Raw genomic sequence first — 15,874 nt, forward strand, 5'->3', positions numbered from 1 at the left:
CGACGATACGCCGAGGGCCACGTGGGCAGCGCCGAGGCCTACCTTCCCCGAGGAGCTACACCGAGGGCCACCGTCGGCGTAGCCTACGCCGAGGGCTAGGCGGTGCTACGCCGAGGGCCGCCGGCCGTCGGCATCTGGGCAGATTCATGTAGTGTTCCCATGATGAAAGCTAAAATAGTGTAACATCGGCAGAAAGAGATTGAGTTGGACTGCATCATACACATTGTTCATACTACCAGAAGCAACCACAATAATTCATATCATCCATTTTCCAAGATATATTTTTACTTTGGTTACATGTTTTGTTCAACCATATGTAGCTAATACTTATCGTGAATGGACAGTAGAACCGAATCCATTTTTCTTCAGTCACAATATGTATGTTTTGTTCCATTACTGAATAAGCATATGTTTAGGTATTCCTAGAAAATGAAGATTTATTCACACTAGAATGAGCTTTTGACAAATATATAGGCAATTGAGATGTATTATGAATCTGATAGAACCGAAGTGCTGAGAGAGTGTTCCAAGTTTATTTTTCTCTCACGTAGGGATTCTCTGTCTAGCGTTTTCAGTGTCGCCTCTAGATTCCACTAATTTACATGTCCTATTTGTTTGTCTAAGAGACAAAATAATTACAAACTCATGTGAATTACTTACTGAATGAATCCTCTCAGTCATGTTATAATTATGAGACTGGTTTTTTTTGCGCAGGTGCGCAGTGCGCACGCTAGCTACAGTGTTATGCATGATTGCTGATCCCTTTGCATGGTATTCTACTATACGCACATAGATACAAAGAAGTAAAGACAAAAATGAGGGAAGAAAAGGTGAGTGGAGACATTGCATGGGGGACTCACATGTAGTATAGTAGTTATTTTATTTGCTGATCCCTTGCAGCACCTCTCTCTTTTCTCCCCGTAAACTTTTAATTTTTTTCTCTGTAAACTTCTCATTTAGTACTTTTATTTGTTTTGTTGACTAAGGAACATTAGTGGCAGTCCAGTTTGTAAGACAAATCAAATGAGTCGCATAAAGCCACTATGTAATGCTAGAGAGAGCCCTAGACCCAAGAGGAGATTAATCGACAAACATAATACTAATGAGGACAACGGAATAAATCGAATATCCAAGACATGTGACAGAGGTGCTACAAGACAATTGCAAAACGAGTCAACCACTATGCTATAGTGCCTATGCCTACTAGGTAATCAGCAGTAGGGGTGGTACCAAAGCAGCGACGCTGCATGCAGTTTCGAATTCTCTAATCTTGAGGTAGCATGGACGGCAGCGATACCCGTGCGTAGAGCGCAGGTGCCCTACTCCACTTTTTCCTATAATTATATATTTCCATAATTCCTCTCTGATTGATAAGATATTACACAAAGGATGCGATCTTGTACCTTTTGTGATTTATCGTGTAAAGAAAAAATGAGAATCCGTAGCAACGCACGGGCATTCAACTAGTTGAGATTTATCTATACACAGCTAACACGGCATCCTTTTCCGGAAAGGGGAAAGTAACAATAATAGCGGGCATGTTTGGGATGCAAAAAACTTCACGCAGTTTGCCATTTCGACATAAATTTGGAGTTTGCGTTCACGAATTTGTGATTTCTGGAGCCTTCTTCACTCTTCAGATCCGATGCCATAAAATATACTCGATGTGTACAGGAGTACATACATTGCGTTGCGTTCACCCTCAAAAGATAAAGTAAAGATGTTATCTGCAAGCAATGGAGAATACAGAAGGAGAAAGATGATGCAATCGCGTGCGACACAATGATTATGGTCATCTGTTTTTCCCATCCACCTTTCCCTGCAAGTAACGGAGCACCTGCGGGATGGAGACCACGGCGGAACCATTGCCGGGCCTAGTACATAGCCTCGCGACGATGACGAGGTCCCGGAGCTCCCCGGCGTCGTAAATGCCACCGAGATCCGCGTCCACCATCTTCTGCATGGATCCGGCGAACCCGGGCTCCTGCACCCACCGCACAAGCTCGCCGTCGCCGCCGCCCGGCGACTGTCCGGTCACGAGCTCCAGGAGCAGCACGCCGTACTGGAACACCAGCTCCGTCCTCCTCTGCTGAATTCGCTCTGAAGAAAGAACACGCAACGGTCAGGGAAAGCTTCAGTGTCAGACTGTCAGTGGCACTTGACAAAGATAATGATAGAAATGGTGGCGAGAACCTTCGGATTCTTGCGTGGACTCGTGAGCAACGACACTGACGTCCGATAGCTGAAAAGTAGTGCAAATTCAGTTGCTCGCACTCGCATTGCATTGTCAGAAACGTACCAACGTGACTTCACTCTCAGTCTCACCTTGGCGACGAAATCGGCATCCATCATCACGCTGCTCGAATTCACCGTCACATGGAACACCGGAGGGTCGCAGAAGTAGTAGAGATACTCCTGATTCCACTCAGAATTCAGAGAACAAAAATGTCGGATTCAAGTTCGGATTTTCTTTTTCTGTCATTTTTTAAAGTGTTGGAGAATTTAGCAGCGGTCGTTAGATTACCAGTGCTGCTGCGACATCTATGGCAACCTGCAACCTGGTCCTCCAGTTGAGTGGCGTCCTCAGAGGGTCTGCCCAGGACAGAGCCCATGGTCAGTGTCAGTGTGGCAGTGTGGCAGCTTAGCTGAAGAAGAGAAGAGACATCTCTGAATGATATTTGTGTGGAGAATTGGGCATTACCATGTAGGCATTCCTTGAGGCTTCTGTTCTCCATCTGATCAAACACCAGAAACCTGACCAAAGAAGACCAAGGAAATCAGGATAAGAGAAAAGCATGAAGAAATGACCATGGAGCAACCTGTTGTGTCCTTCCGAGAAGCCGCGGAGCCTGACGACGTGGCGGTGGTTGAGGCGTCCGAGCAGCTGCAGCTCCCGGTAGAATGCGCCGTCCTGCTCCTGGTGGTCGTGGTCCCTGTCGCCGCCGGCCACACGCCGCACCGTGGCGACGAGGCCGTCGGCGAAGCGTGCGCGGTAGGCCGTGCCGCGAGGCCCGCCCGTCTCGAGGGCCGTGCTGAAGCCGCTGGTGGCGGCCTCGATCTCCCTCGGTTTGAATCTCCGCACGAACGGCAGATCATCACCTGGTCGAGAATGACAAAGCCATGGACGGTTCATTCTCGGGGGAACAAGAACCAATCTTTTTGTTTTGAAAGAATTGGCAGCCGGCGATCGGGATAGAAGAACTAGAGGAGGGCACAGCTATGGGGAAGGGGAAGGACGTACTGGACGTGCCGCCGAGCGGCCGGTGGAGGCAGCCCATCCTGGACTGGAGATGTCGGCAGAGGGCGCCCCGGGATTGGTGAAGATTCAGGGCAGAGCAGAGGAGACAGGCAGGCAGGTACTGAGATTCAGAGCAGAGGTGAGGCCTGCTCTGGTTTTCTTGGCCTTGTTTATGGAGATCTGCAGGTACGACGAAATCGAGCGGCGAGATCTTTCTACCCTCATTGGTAGATTAAAATTGCTCCGTACTAAACCGCCGTCTGGCGAGCGAGCGGCTGGCTGGTATTCTTCTGGACCTGCTTTTGTGTCGGTCCCCATCCAGCCTGCCCGCGTTTGCCTGCCTCCCACGCTCAGTTGCAAGTTGAGAATCGTCAAAAGTGAAAGGAAGGAAATGACGAGGTTCCTCTTCATTCCCTACGCTTTTCACTGGGTCCCGGTATCGCTCTTATCGGGCTCTACTTTATTTCTTTTTGACAAATCTGACTCATAGGCAAAACAAACGCTTTAATTTTGCGGGTAAAGGGATTGTATTAGAGCATCTCCACCGGCGCCTCCGATAGCGGTCGCGATACCATTTTGGGGACAGCAGCGAAAATGGACTCGCACCGGCGCGCCCCAAACGGCGCCAGCCAATTTTGGAGTCCAATAGAATCGCCGGCAACTCCGTGCCGGCCCCTTCGCCAAGGGCGCGAATCGGGCGCGCCGGCACCTCGCGGCACGTCTGAAAACGAGTGTGGGCTTCGCCTGGCAGCCAGACACACCGTTTTCCCACCTCCTACACACGTCCGAGCCGACTCCCACCCCTCTAGATCGCCACCATCGCCGTCGTCGTCACCGTCGCCGCCACGCCCACCCTGCTTGCAATAGACACCGCCGACCGTCTAGGAACCGCCGTCCATCGACACGGCCGCCACACCCTCGACCGGCGGCTGCTGTTTCGCCCGGAACAGAGCTCGCCGCCACCGCGATAGTATCGCGCCGCCCGCAAGGTGTCCGTCCGATTGCCACGATGGACAGCGACGATGAGATGATGGTGCAGCTGTTCACGGAGGAGCAGAACGCTGAAGCTGTTCGGCGGCAACAGCAGCAGCTGATTCTGACGAACATGTTGCGCGTTCGCCAGCCTTTCTTCGTCGTGCCTCGGCGCGGCGGCTCCAAGCCAGGCAAGAGGAGGAACATCAACAGGCATCGTGAAGCCGGCGCAATGTTGCTTGACGCCGACTACTTCAACGACGACGCGACTCATTCGCCGAAGGAATTTCGGCGCCGGTTTAGGATGAACAAGGACCTGTTCCTGAAGATTGTCCACGGCATCAGGGAGTACGACACGTACTTCATGGCCAAGAGAGACTGCATAGGTTTGTGGGGCTTCACCTCAATTCAGAAGTGCACTGCTGCAATGCGCTGTCTTGCATACGGAGCTCCTCCAGATACAGCCAATGACTATCTACGGATGGCTGAGTCGACATGCACAGAGAGTCTCTACAGATTCTGCCGAGCCGTCATTGCGGTGTTTGCCAAAGACTATTTGAGAGCACCAAGAGCAGATGATACAGCTCGGATCCTGCAGAAGAATGCGGCAAGAGGGTTTCCTGGGATGCTCGGAAGCATTGACTGTATGCATTGGGGCTAGAAAAATTGCCCTTTTGCTTGGCAGGGGATGTAAAAGGGTCATACTGGTGAGTGCAGTGTCATTCTTGAGGCGGTGGCAGACCAGGAGTTTTGGATTTGGCATGCATTTTTTTTGCATGGCAGGAACAAAACAATGATATCAACGTGCTGCAGCGCTCTCCGGTGTTTCCCAGGCTAGCTGAGGGACAAGCTCCTGCTGTGAACTTTGAGGTAAACGGCCACGCATACAACAAAAAGGGGTACTATCTAGCTGATGGTATCTACCCGACGTATGCTACATTTGTGAAGACAATTCCCTCTCCATCAAACGAGATGGAGGCCAATTTTGCAACATGCCAGAAAGCACCACGCAAGGATGTTGAGCGTGCTTTTGGGGTGCTTCAGCAGCGTGTCGCCATTGTCAGGTACCCTGCTCTCACGTGGTCTGAGGCACATATGTGGGAGGTGATGAACGCATGTATGATCATGCACAACATGATCATTGAGAACGAGCGCGACGCACACCTGCATGATGATCATCCATTTGATTATCAAGGGCCACTAGCTGAGGTAGAGCATATGCCCCAAGAATTCGCTGCTTTTCTTCATATGCATAATGAAATTCGAGATGCAGGTGTCCATGCACAGCTGAAGGCGAATCTAGCTGCGCATTTGTGGGCGAGGAGAGGAGCAGCCAACAATGCATGATTTTATTTCTATTTGTTTGTCTGGATGAATAATTTAAGTACTATTTATTTGTTGAGTCGTATGAATAATTTAAGTACTATTTGTTTGTTGGGTTGTATGAATAATTTAAGTACTATTTGTCTCATTGATTGTATAAATAATTTAATTCTATTTGTGTGATTGTATGAATAAATGTGATCGATATATTGTTTCAAAATATTGTAAAAAGAAAGAAAAAAATTGAGGGCAGCCGTTTGGGAGGCGCCGGTGTGGAAACGGCTTCCCCAAATGGAGGATGCAGTGCCGGCGCCCCTCAAACCGGTGCCCCTGTCGGCGCCTATTTGGGGGCTACCGGTGGAGATGCTCTTGTAAATAGCGTTACAATTCCGAAGAATAAGGTGCAAAATTTCTTCAGGGCTGGTATTCTAACGGAAAAACAACATGTGTTTATAAATTGCCAAGTGATGGAATCTGATTCATTGTGATTTGGTGGTTCATTGTGATTTGGTAGGTGAATTTCGAAGAATCCCTTCCGCGTCATTAGTAGTTTTGGAGAAGGCTTCTTTCTTCCATGCTTGTCCCGCCAAGTGTTTTCCCGGGTTGCACATTGAAATTTACACCGCTCAATAATTCATGAAGCTCTATACAGACAGATAGGTCATACTATGTGGATATAACATAGAGCTCTTTGACATCCTCTTTCACCAAGCTAGCAAGAGCACACGGATCACTGGAGCAGAGGGAGTACATCACATATGAGAGCAACTCTAACACAACCCTCAAGCCGCAAACCCCAATACGCGTTTGCAGGTTGAAGAATTCGCAATTTGAAGGCCGGCAAAAACGTTCGCATACCAGATACGGTAAACAAAACTGCATATTTAAAAACGATTCACGCTGAAGATAGAACATGCATTCCATTCAACATTTCAGTGCGTACATACAAAAGCCAGTCAAATTTGCCTAAAATTCGAGCTAAATTTCGCCGCCACGGCAAACTATGTACCAAAAATCGGCTACGGGATGCTCTCGATCGGAAATGACTATCAATAGGTACCATCAACATAGAGAGGTCATGCTATATTCCGTCGAGGTAAGAGTTATTCGATGTTTGTTTCATCATTGTAAGATTGGGTGTAATCCACACGGGAGCTGGCCAGTTGAACCAAAGCTGAGGAGACACAAGGACCTCCTTGCTATTATTGCCCAAGTCAAGGACTCCTATATCACGAAGGCAACCCTTATGGGATGAATTGAACTCGTCATCATCAGTGAAGTAGACATGATTTCCCTTGAGAGCAGGATATTCTTTGGCGCTCAGACAAAGTGTATTGTTAAGCCCAAGAAACAGCACATGGTCAGGCAAGCAATCAAGTTTGACAAGCCTCTTTCCTCCAGCATCGATTTTGTGCAATATAATTCCCGTAGTATTTGGAAGTTGGAACGAGTTCTGGCTCAGGGTCAGGATCTTCCTCAGTATCGTACTCTTTTTCCCTCGAAACAAGCAGCAGACCACCCCATGGAGCCTGCACGATGTAATTGCCATCGAAACATAATTCCCTGTCTATCCCCCTGATAATCTCCTTGGTAACAGCAGGACCTCCTCTAAGATCGAAGGCGTGAATCTCTACCTTTTGAGCCACTGCATACAAGAGTCCATCCTTATAGGTGCAGTCACAATAGGCACTGTATAGCGGCAGCGAGGTCCATTGATCATCTCCTACTCTTGCAAACGAGAGTTGCCCATACGGGGAGTGCATGAGCACCACGATGTAGCTTCCAGTGGCAGTGGATGCATCATCATAAAACACAAGGGCTTTGTGGTGGAAGTGATGCTGCAGAAAACCAGGGGTAACAATATGTGTCGGGAAGATAACGTCGTACCTAGCATACATCGAGTACTCATAGTTGTGGACAGCACCAGAATCATCGTACACAGGTTTCACCTCTTGAAAGGTGGTCACCGAAGGGAGAGGGGTCTGTTCACCGGTGATAGGATTGAGGAGGTGCATTTGGGCTGTCTCGTCGACGGTAACCAGCAGGCCGACCGAGGAGCCGATGATGAGCCTACTGCGGATGGGCGGCTCGGGGAGACTCAACCTGTAGACCCTCTTCTCCACGAGGCTGTAGAGGCATGCGACATTGTCGCCGGCAGATTCGGAGGTGTAAAGCAGGCACGGCGTCTGGTGCTGCCTGTGCTTGCCGAGGTCGCGCAGGGTGATGTAGCCGGAGCGCCACGAGGTACAGACGGCGCCGGCGCGTGTGAGGTCAGGGATCTCCAGGGTGGCAAACACACGCATCAAGATGTCCTGCGGTAGCTCCGGCGATGCGGCCGCGGTAGCCTCGATCGGTAAGCTTTGAGAGGAAGACACAGTTAGCAGCTTAGGTAAATCGCTGAAGAACAGAGACATGGCGAGCGGAAGAGCCTCACCGGTGGGTGTTGACGGCAGCAGATCGGCTGGAGCTTGGGGAGAAGGGCCCCGTCCGCCGAGCTCCGCCGGTGCATCCCGCGACCGGAGGGCTCAGGGGCGGCGAACTGATCTCAGTGTGCACCATGTTGTCCCCTGAGGAGGCGGCGCGTTGGAAGTGACCGGCGGAGGGTTTGCAGTGCACTAGCTATGTTTTTTTCAATTTCTGTTCTGGTCTTACATACGTATGTGTCTCGCAAGGAGTTGATCCGATTCCAACCAGATGAAGTCATGAAGACCGCTTCTGGTCCTCTCAACCGCGTCCCGTGATTTGACCTTCGACGGTTTGACAGCGTACTCCTTACTTTGTCTCTACTGCCTCTTCGTCTTCGTCACTGAACCAATCAACCAACCAAGCGATGGAGAATACGACCATCGATCGAACCAAGCTGAGACGACGCGTCCATTAGCGCTAGCTTCTTGACAATGAGTGGAAGATGACTGGGAATAGGATTCAAAGGAAGCTTGGTAGTGGAAATGGTAAGTTATTTTCCTAAGGCGAACGTTCCTTCTCGTCAACCTTATCCTCTCTGCTTTATCGATGTTTGTGGAGTCCTTCTTTTTAGCTTCTAAAGGGGTATGAAAAAGGGCATTTGCTAGTTTTTCGTGCTCAGTCAAGTCTTATGGTATTTGATTCGCATGTAATTCAAGTTAGTTATGAGTTGTAACATGATTTGTAATTGAAATCTAATGACATCACCGACTGAGAATGAAGCTAGTTCTTGATCGAGCACGGTTAGTTCTCAATCGACTGAGAAATAGTCACGCCCATAAAAAAGAATGAAATTTTACATGTCGAGATTTTCTGGCAAAGCTCTGATCATAAGAGGAAATATCATTTAATTAACTAGAGTCCGACCAAAAGATGAAGATGCTTCGGAGCCTGGAATATTGAGATGAAAAAATATGCTTGCTAACCAAATAACTTTTCAAACTTGTAAATGAAGAGGGATGAGTGTGGCAAAAACTGAGTAATAAATACCTCCAGTCCAAAGCTTTGTCATAGGTGACACAGAAATCCATTTTCTAAAAGGTTTAGAGCATCTCCATTCGCGTCCTCCAAAGCAGCATCCGAAGGTTTTTGAGTTGCGTCGGACATTTAACCGGTCCCAGTCGTGCGTCTCAAATGTCTTTTTCCCGGCGTGGCCCAATACGTTGTCCAGCGTCCCGAGGTCGTCCCGGCTCCACAGGGGACGCTTCGGGCGTGTCTGGACAGAGCGCGGAACCGGGTCGCGAATGGCGGCCCGATGTGCCATTGACACGGAAGTCCAAAATCCGTCGCCTACCTCTGGTCAAGCGACGTTGATGGCATGTCGGCTTTCCCAGGCGGCACAGTGAAGCGCCTCATCGCGCATGGTCGTGTGGCGATCCGCACCGACGTTATTGCGGCCAATGCCCCCGCTGCCGCTTCGCCTGCCGTCGCTACCCTCCCCGTCCCGAAGCCAGAGATGAAGGAGGAGCAGGGCGATGAGGATGCCGCGAAGGCCGCGAAGATGGCGGAGTACCTACATCGGCAGCGTCTCATCGCCGCCAGCAGCGACGACCCCGAGGATTGCCTGGGGCTGAACGCGGCGTTCAGGACGTCGTTGAACGACAAGGACGCCTGGAGGGGCGACATCGAATCGGCGATCCTCATGTCCATCCGCGACGCCGGAGTGCCGCTCGTTGACCTCACCCACGACGGCGAAGCTGGGCCCAGCGGCACGGTGAAGGACGAGCCCGACAAGTGCGGCAAGCAAGACATCGTCAACGACAACCGCTGGTTTTTCGGCTTTTTCTGTTTTCCTTTTTTGTGTGTTTTTTTCTTGTTTTATTTTTCTGTATAAAAATAATTTTTGAAAATTTCAAATTTGAAAAATGAAAAAAATGAAAAAAATGTTCATATTCGAAATATAAACGAATTTCGAAATTTGAACAATTTTAAAATTTGAACGCATTTTTGAAATTTGAACGCATTTCGAAATATGAACGAATTTTTCGAAATTTGGACGAATTTCGAAATTCGAACAAACTTTGAACGAATTTCATTTTTAACGAATTTCGAGTTTTGAACGATTTTTCGTCAAAATTTAGAGATTTACGAATTTCGAACAGATTTAAAATTTTGAACGATTTTCAAATTTTAAATATATTTTGAATTTGCGAACGATTTTCTAAGCTGGATGCGAACTGAAAGACTGGGCCAAGCCCACAAAACGACCGGGGTGTGTGCAGGACCTGGTCGGCGCCGGCCAGGTCGGCATATAGCGCCTCCCGGTGAATCCTATTCATCCCTCAAAGCGGGAGCTATCTGGCGCGCCGCACACACAGCGTATGCAGTGGGTCTGGCCCATATACTCCCTATTTCCTTTCTCACTTGCTGCTGCTTCTCTACTTCTGTTTTCACATACGACTGTTGATGCACCCAAAAAAGTACGACTGTTGATGCATGAGGCGGTACTTCTGACTCGCGTATGCATGAGGCGCTGCAGTCTAACTCGTTAAAAAATTTGAGAGTACGGAGTTGCAAGTTTGCAATAGTTACATACATGGCGCGCCATAAATTTTGGGCGTACATGGCTGTTGCACCTACAGTTCTATACATGGCGCGCTCGTCGGATAACTCGCATAAAATATGTTTGGGTTGGAAAAATGTTCTGGGTCTCAAATTTAAACCAATTCGATTTTAATCTTTTTTTTTCAAGTTTGAACTTCTTGAGATTTGACTGTTCTTGAATTTGCACATTTTCATATTATCATTTTTTTTATTTGAAAATATTCCTTTAATATTTTCAAATTTTAACATTTTTCAAATTTTAACATATTTTTGGGTTTGAATGTTTTTCAGATTTGAACAATTTTTAGATTTGATTTTTTCTCGGACAAATTTAAAAATTAACAATTTCTAATTCTAAACAAATTACAAAATCTAAAAAAAATCAAAATCTAAATGAATAATAAAAAGATGATAAAAATTCATAATAAGAACAAAAAAATCATATTTTAAAATTTAGAATTTGTTCAAAATTTCCTTTTTGTTCAAATTTTGAATTTTTTAGAATTTTGAATTTGTTCAGAATACGAAACACAAAAAGGCATGAAGCAAAAAAAACGGAAGGACCGAGTCGTTCGAAAAAATTTCATGGTTCCATAGAATTTTACAAGACCCAAAAAGTTATTTCACAATATTCAATAGTATGTTCGTCGGTTCCAAAAAAATGTTCGCTCAATTTAAAAAAAATGTTCACTCGGTTATAAAAAGTTTATCACTTCGAAAAAATGTTCACTCGATTAAAAAAAACGTTCTCTCAATTCCAAGAAAATGTTCGCTTGATTTAAAAAAAATTACTTGGTTTCAAAAAAATGTTCACTCAATTTCTAAAACATGTTCATCACTTCGATAAAATGTTCACTCGATTTAAAAAATATTCATTTGATAAAAAAATGTTCATCGCTTTGAAAAAATGTTCACTCGATTTAAAAAGACGTTGTTCACTCGATTTCAAGAAAATGCTCGCTTGATTTAAAAACACAAATTCACTCGTTTTCAAAAAAATGTTCACTCGATTTCTAAAAAATGTTCATCGCTTCGATAAAATGTTCACTCGATTTAAAAAATGTTCATTTGATTAAAAAAAATTCATCACTTTGAAAAAATGTTCACCCAGTTTCCAAAAAAGTTCACCACTTCGAAAAAAATGTTCACTGGATTTAAAAAATGTTCACTCGATTTCAAAAATATGTTCATCGATTTGATAAAATGTTCCCTTGACTTCAAAATATGTTCACTTGATTTAAAAAAGATATTGCCCTTCAAAAAATGTTCACTGGATTTCAAAAAATGATCACTTGATTTCAAAATAGTGGTCATCGCTTCGAGTATATTGACCAACAAGCCGCCTCATTAAAAACCTCCCAGTCCCCTTCAGTACCCTGGGAGGAAAAGAGTGCGTAAAAAACTTGCTGCCTCAGTTCACAGAAGGATTACAAAATGATCACCCGATCAGAAATAAGAACAGGATCTAGAAAAGGGGAGGATCAGAAAACCAAAACTCCCTAACTTCCTGGGTGTAACCATGGCGAGCCAACGCATGTGCAGCTTCATTAGCTTCTCGCGGGCAGTGTATGAACGTCGCCATACCGAGTACCAGTAGCAGATGCCTGTAGTCATCAATAATCACCGCTCCCGTTCCTCTATAATCTGATGGATTTCGGACAGCTTCCACCACCTCCATCGAATCGGATTCTACAGCTAGGAACTGAGCTCCAAACTGTTCCGCCAGTTTTAGACCATTAAAAAAAGGGCTAAAGCTTCCATTGTTGCCACATCAATTGCATGATCAGTATGATCACAACAAGCCGCAATAAAATTTCCTCTGGAATCTCTTATAATTGCACCGGTTGCTCCTCTCCCCGTCTCTGGTTCATAGGCAGCATCCACATTTAACTTGTAAACCCCAGATGCAGGTTTTGTCCAACCTCCTCTACGGATTGTATTTCCACTCCCTTTCACTTTTGAATTGTTTGCGACAATAACTTTGATATTCAGCACAGTCCTCACAATATTCGGTACTGGTTCCTTGTTCTTTATCTGCCTCCTAGACCACCAAATATACCAGCTTGCTACCATGACAGTAGCCACTCTATTGTCCATATCACATGCAATACCGCCTGGTTTTTCGGAACAGAGAAGCTCCTCCAGGATGATCGACCCTGATCGATCCATTACTATTGCCGCATTTACATTTTCCTGGAGCCCCAGACCTTGCCAAACCTCTTGTGCTCTAGGGCAACTAAAAAGCATATGTCGAATATCTTCTGCATTGATCGAATAAACTGGGCAATTGACTGAAGATCCAATGTGTCTATTCGCTAAGACACAGTAACATGGTACAATCCCATGTAAAGCACGCCACATAAAAATCTGAATCTTGCGTGGGACTTGTGTGTTCCATATTTTCTTCCAAACCTCATGAGGAGATGACCTTTCCGAACTATCCGAACGGTTCACTCTCCTTCTATATTCATGTCTCCATTCCGTATAATATGCCGACTTGACAGAAAAACGTCCAGACTTGTTTAGACTCCAAGCTATAAAATCTGACTGCCCAAAACTCGGAAGGGGAATCCGAAGGATCCTCTCCGCATCAACAGACCAGAAAGTTTGTCTAATCAAATCCTCATCCCAGCCACCTGTAATAGGACAGATTAATTCATTAACTCGCGTCAGAATTTGATTGCCCCTAATAGTCACCACCTTTCTTGTAGGACTGGAAGGTACCCATATGATCAGCCCATATGTCAATAGTTTCTCCATATGTAAGATTGGGTGTAATCCACACGGGAGCTGGCCAGTTGAACCAAAGCTGAGGAGACACAAGGACCTCCTTGCTATTATTGCCCAAGTCAAGGACTCCTATATCACGAAGGCAACCCTTATGGGATGAATTGAACTCGTCATCATCAGTGAAGTAGACATGATTTCCCTTGAGAGCAGGATATTCTTTGGCGCTCAGACAAAGTGTATTGTTAAGCCCAAGAAACAGCACATGGTCAGGCAAGCAATCAAGTTTGACAAGCCTCTTTCCTCCAGCATCGATTTTGTGCAATATAATTCCCGTAGTATTTGGAAGTTGGAACGAGTTCTGGCTCAGGGTCAGGATCTTCCTCAGTATCGTACTCTTTTTCCCTCGAAACAAGCAGCAGACCACCCCATGGAGCCTGCACGATGTAATTGCCATCGAAACATAATTCCCTGTCTATCCCCCTGATAATCTCCTTGGTAACAGCAGGACCTCCTCTAAGATCGAAGGCGTGAATCTCTACCTTTTGAGCCACTGCATACAAGAGTCCATCCTTATAGGTGCAGTCACAATAGGCACTGTATAGCGGCAGCGAGGTCCATTGATCATCTCCTACTCTTGCAAACGAGAGTTGCCCATACGGGGAGTGCATGAGCACCACGATGTAGCTTCCAGTGGCAGTGGATGCATCATCATAAAACACAAGGGCTTTGTGGTGGAAGTGATGCTGCAGAAAACCAGGGGTAACAATATGTGTCGGGAAGATAACGTCGTACCTAGCATACATCGAGTACTCATAGTTGTGGACAGCACCAGAATCATCGTACACAGGTTTCACCTCTTGAAAGGTGGTCACCGAAGGGAGAGGGGTCTGTTCACCGGTGATAGGATTGAGGAGGTGCATTTGGGCTGTCTCGTCGACGGTAACCAGCAGGCCGACCGAGGAGCCGATGATGAGCCTACTGCGGATGGGCGGCTCGGGGAGACTCAACCTGTAGACCCTCTTCTCCACGAGGCTGTAGAGGCATGCGACATTGTCGCCGGCAGATTCGGAGGTGTAAAGCAGGCACGGCGTCTGGTGCTGCCTGTGCTTGCCGAGGTCGCGCAGGGTGATGTAGCCGGAGCGCCACGAGGTACAGACGGCGCCGGCGCGTGTGAGGTCAGGGATCTCCAGGGTGGCAAACACACGCATCAAGATGTCCTGCGGTAGCTCCGGCGATGCGGCCGCGGTAGCCTCGATCGGTAAGCTTTGAGAGGAAGACACAGTTAGCAGCTTAGGTAAATCGCTGAAGAACAGAGACATGGCGAGCGGAAGAGCCTCACCGGTGGGTGTTGACGGCAGCAGATCGGCTGGAGCTTGGGGAGAAGGGCCCCGTCCGCCGAGCTCCGCCGGTGCATCCCGCGACCGGAGGGCTCAGGGGCGGCGAACTGATCTCAGTGTGCACCATGTTGTCCCCTGAGGAGGCGGCGCGTTGGAAGTGACCGGCGGAGGGTTTGCAGTGCACTAGCTATGTTTTTTTCAATTTCTGTTCTGGTCTTACATACGTATGTGTCTCGCAAGGAGTTGATCCGATTCCAACCAGATGAAGTCATGAAGACCGCTTCTGGTCCTCTCAACCGCGTCCCGTGATTTGACCTTCGACGGTTTGACAGCGTACTCCTTACTTTGTCTCTACTGCCTCTTCGTCTTCGTCACTGAACCAATCAACCAACCAAGCGATGGAGAATACGACCATCGATCGAACCAAGCTGAGACGACGCGTCCATTAGCGCTAGCTTCTTGACAATGAGTGGAAGATGACTGGGAATAGGATTCAAAGGAAGCTTGGTAGTGGAAATGGTAAGTTATTTTCCTAAGGCGAACGTTCCTTCTCGTCAACCTTATCCTCTCTGCTTTATCGATGTTTGTGGAGTCCTTCTTTTTAGCTTCTAAAGGGGTATGAAAAAGGGCATTTGCTAGTTTTTCGTGCTCAGTCAAGTCTTATGGTATTTGATTCGCATGTAATTCAAGTTAGTTATGAGTTGTAACATGATTTGTAATTGAAATCTAATGACATCACTGACTGAGAATGAAGCTAGTTCTTGACTGAGCACGAAGCTAGTTCTCAATCGACTGAGAAATAGTCACGCCCATAAAAAAGAATGAAATTTTACATGTCGAGATTTTCTGGCAAAGCTCTGATCATAAGAGGAAATATCATTTAATTAACTAGAGTCCGACCAAAAGATGAAGATGCTTCGGAGCCTGGAATATTGAGATGAAAAAATATGCTTGCTAACCAAATAACTTTTCAAACTTGTAAATGAAGAGGGATGAGTGTGGCAAAAACTGAGTAATAAATACCTCCAGTCCAAAGCTTTGTCATAGGTGACACAGAAATCCATTTTCTAAAAGGTTTAGAGCATCTCCATTCGCGTCCTCCAAAGCAGCATCCGAAGGTTTTTGAGTTGCGTCGGACATTTAACCGGTCCCAGTCGTGCGTCTCAAATGTCTTTTTCCCCGGCGTGGCCCAATACGTTGTCCAGCGTCCCGAGGTCGTCCCAGCTCCACAGGGGACGCTTCGGGCGTGTCGGACAGAGCGCGGAAC

At 46.9% G+C, this 15,874-nt stretch overlaps 1 protein-coding gene and 1 pseudogene across 1 annotated transcript; both read right to left on the minus strand.

Annotated features, from left to right (window-relative positions):
* Nucleotides 1-1,628: 1,628 nt before the first annotated feature.
* On the minus strand, nt 1,629-3,510 carry LOC124678678 (probable receptor-like protein kinase At1g49730). Its single transcript, XM_047214555.1, has 7 exons — nt 3,242-3,510; nt 2,820-3,099; nt 2,702-2,754; nt 2,525-2,592; nt 2,326-2,415; nt 2,194-2,242; nt 1,629-2,100 (listed from the first exon to the last, which is right to left on the minus strand). The coding sequence occupies exons 1-7, from the start codon at nt 3,276-3,278 to the stop codon at nt 1,793-1,795; spliced, it is 885 nt and encodes a 294-aa protein (XP_047070511.1). The 5' UTR covers nt 3,279-3,510; the 3' UTR covers nt 1,629-1,792.
* A 3,104-nt stretch (nt 3,511-6,614) lies between these two features.
* On the minus strand, nt 6,615-14,302 carry LOC124672411 (annotated as a pseudogene).
* Nucleotides 14,303-15,874: the final 1,572 nt, after the last annotated feature.

The sequence above is a fragment of the Lolium rigidum genome, chromosome 7, assembly GCF_022539505.1.
Source record: "Lolium rigidum isolate FL_2022 chromosome 7, APGP_CSIRO_Lrig_0.1, whole genome shotgun sequence".
Classification (NCBI taxonomy): Eukaryota; Viridiplantae; Streptophyta; class Magnoliopsida; order Poales; family Poaceae; genus Lolium; species Lolium rigidum.

Bases quoted from the DNA above. Each gene is read 5' to 3' on its own strand.
- LOC124678678 (XM_047214555.1), bottom strand. From the start codon at position 3,278: ATGGGCTGCCTCCACCGGCCGCTCGGCGGCACGTCCA. The intron at 3,100-3,241 runs GTACGTCCTTCC...ATTCTCGACCAG, and splicing joins GCCGCTCGGCGGCACGTCCA to GTGATGATCTGCCGTTCGTG. The intron at 2,416-2,524 runs GTAATCTAACGA...GAGTGGAATCAG, and splicing joins TAGATGTCGCAGCAGCACTG to GAGTATCTCTACTACTTCTG.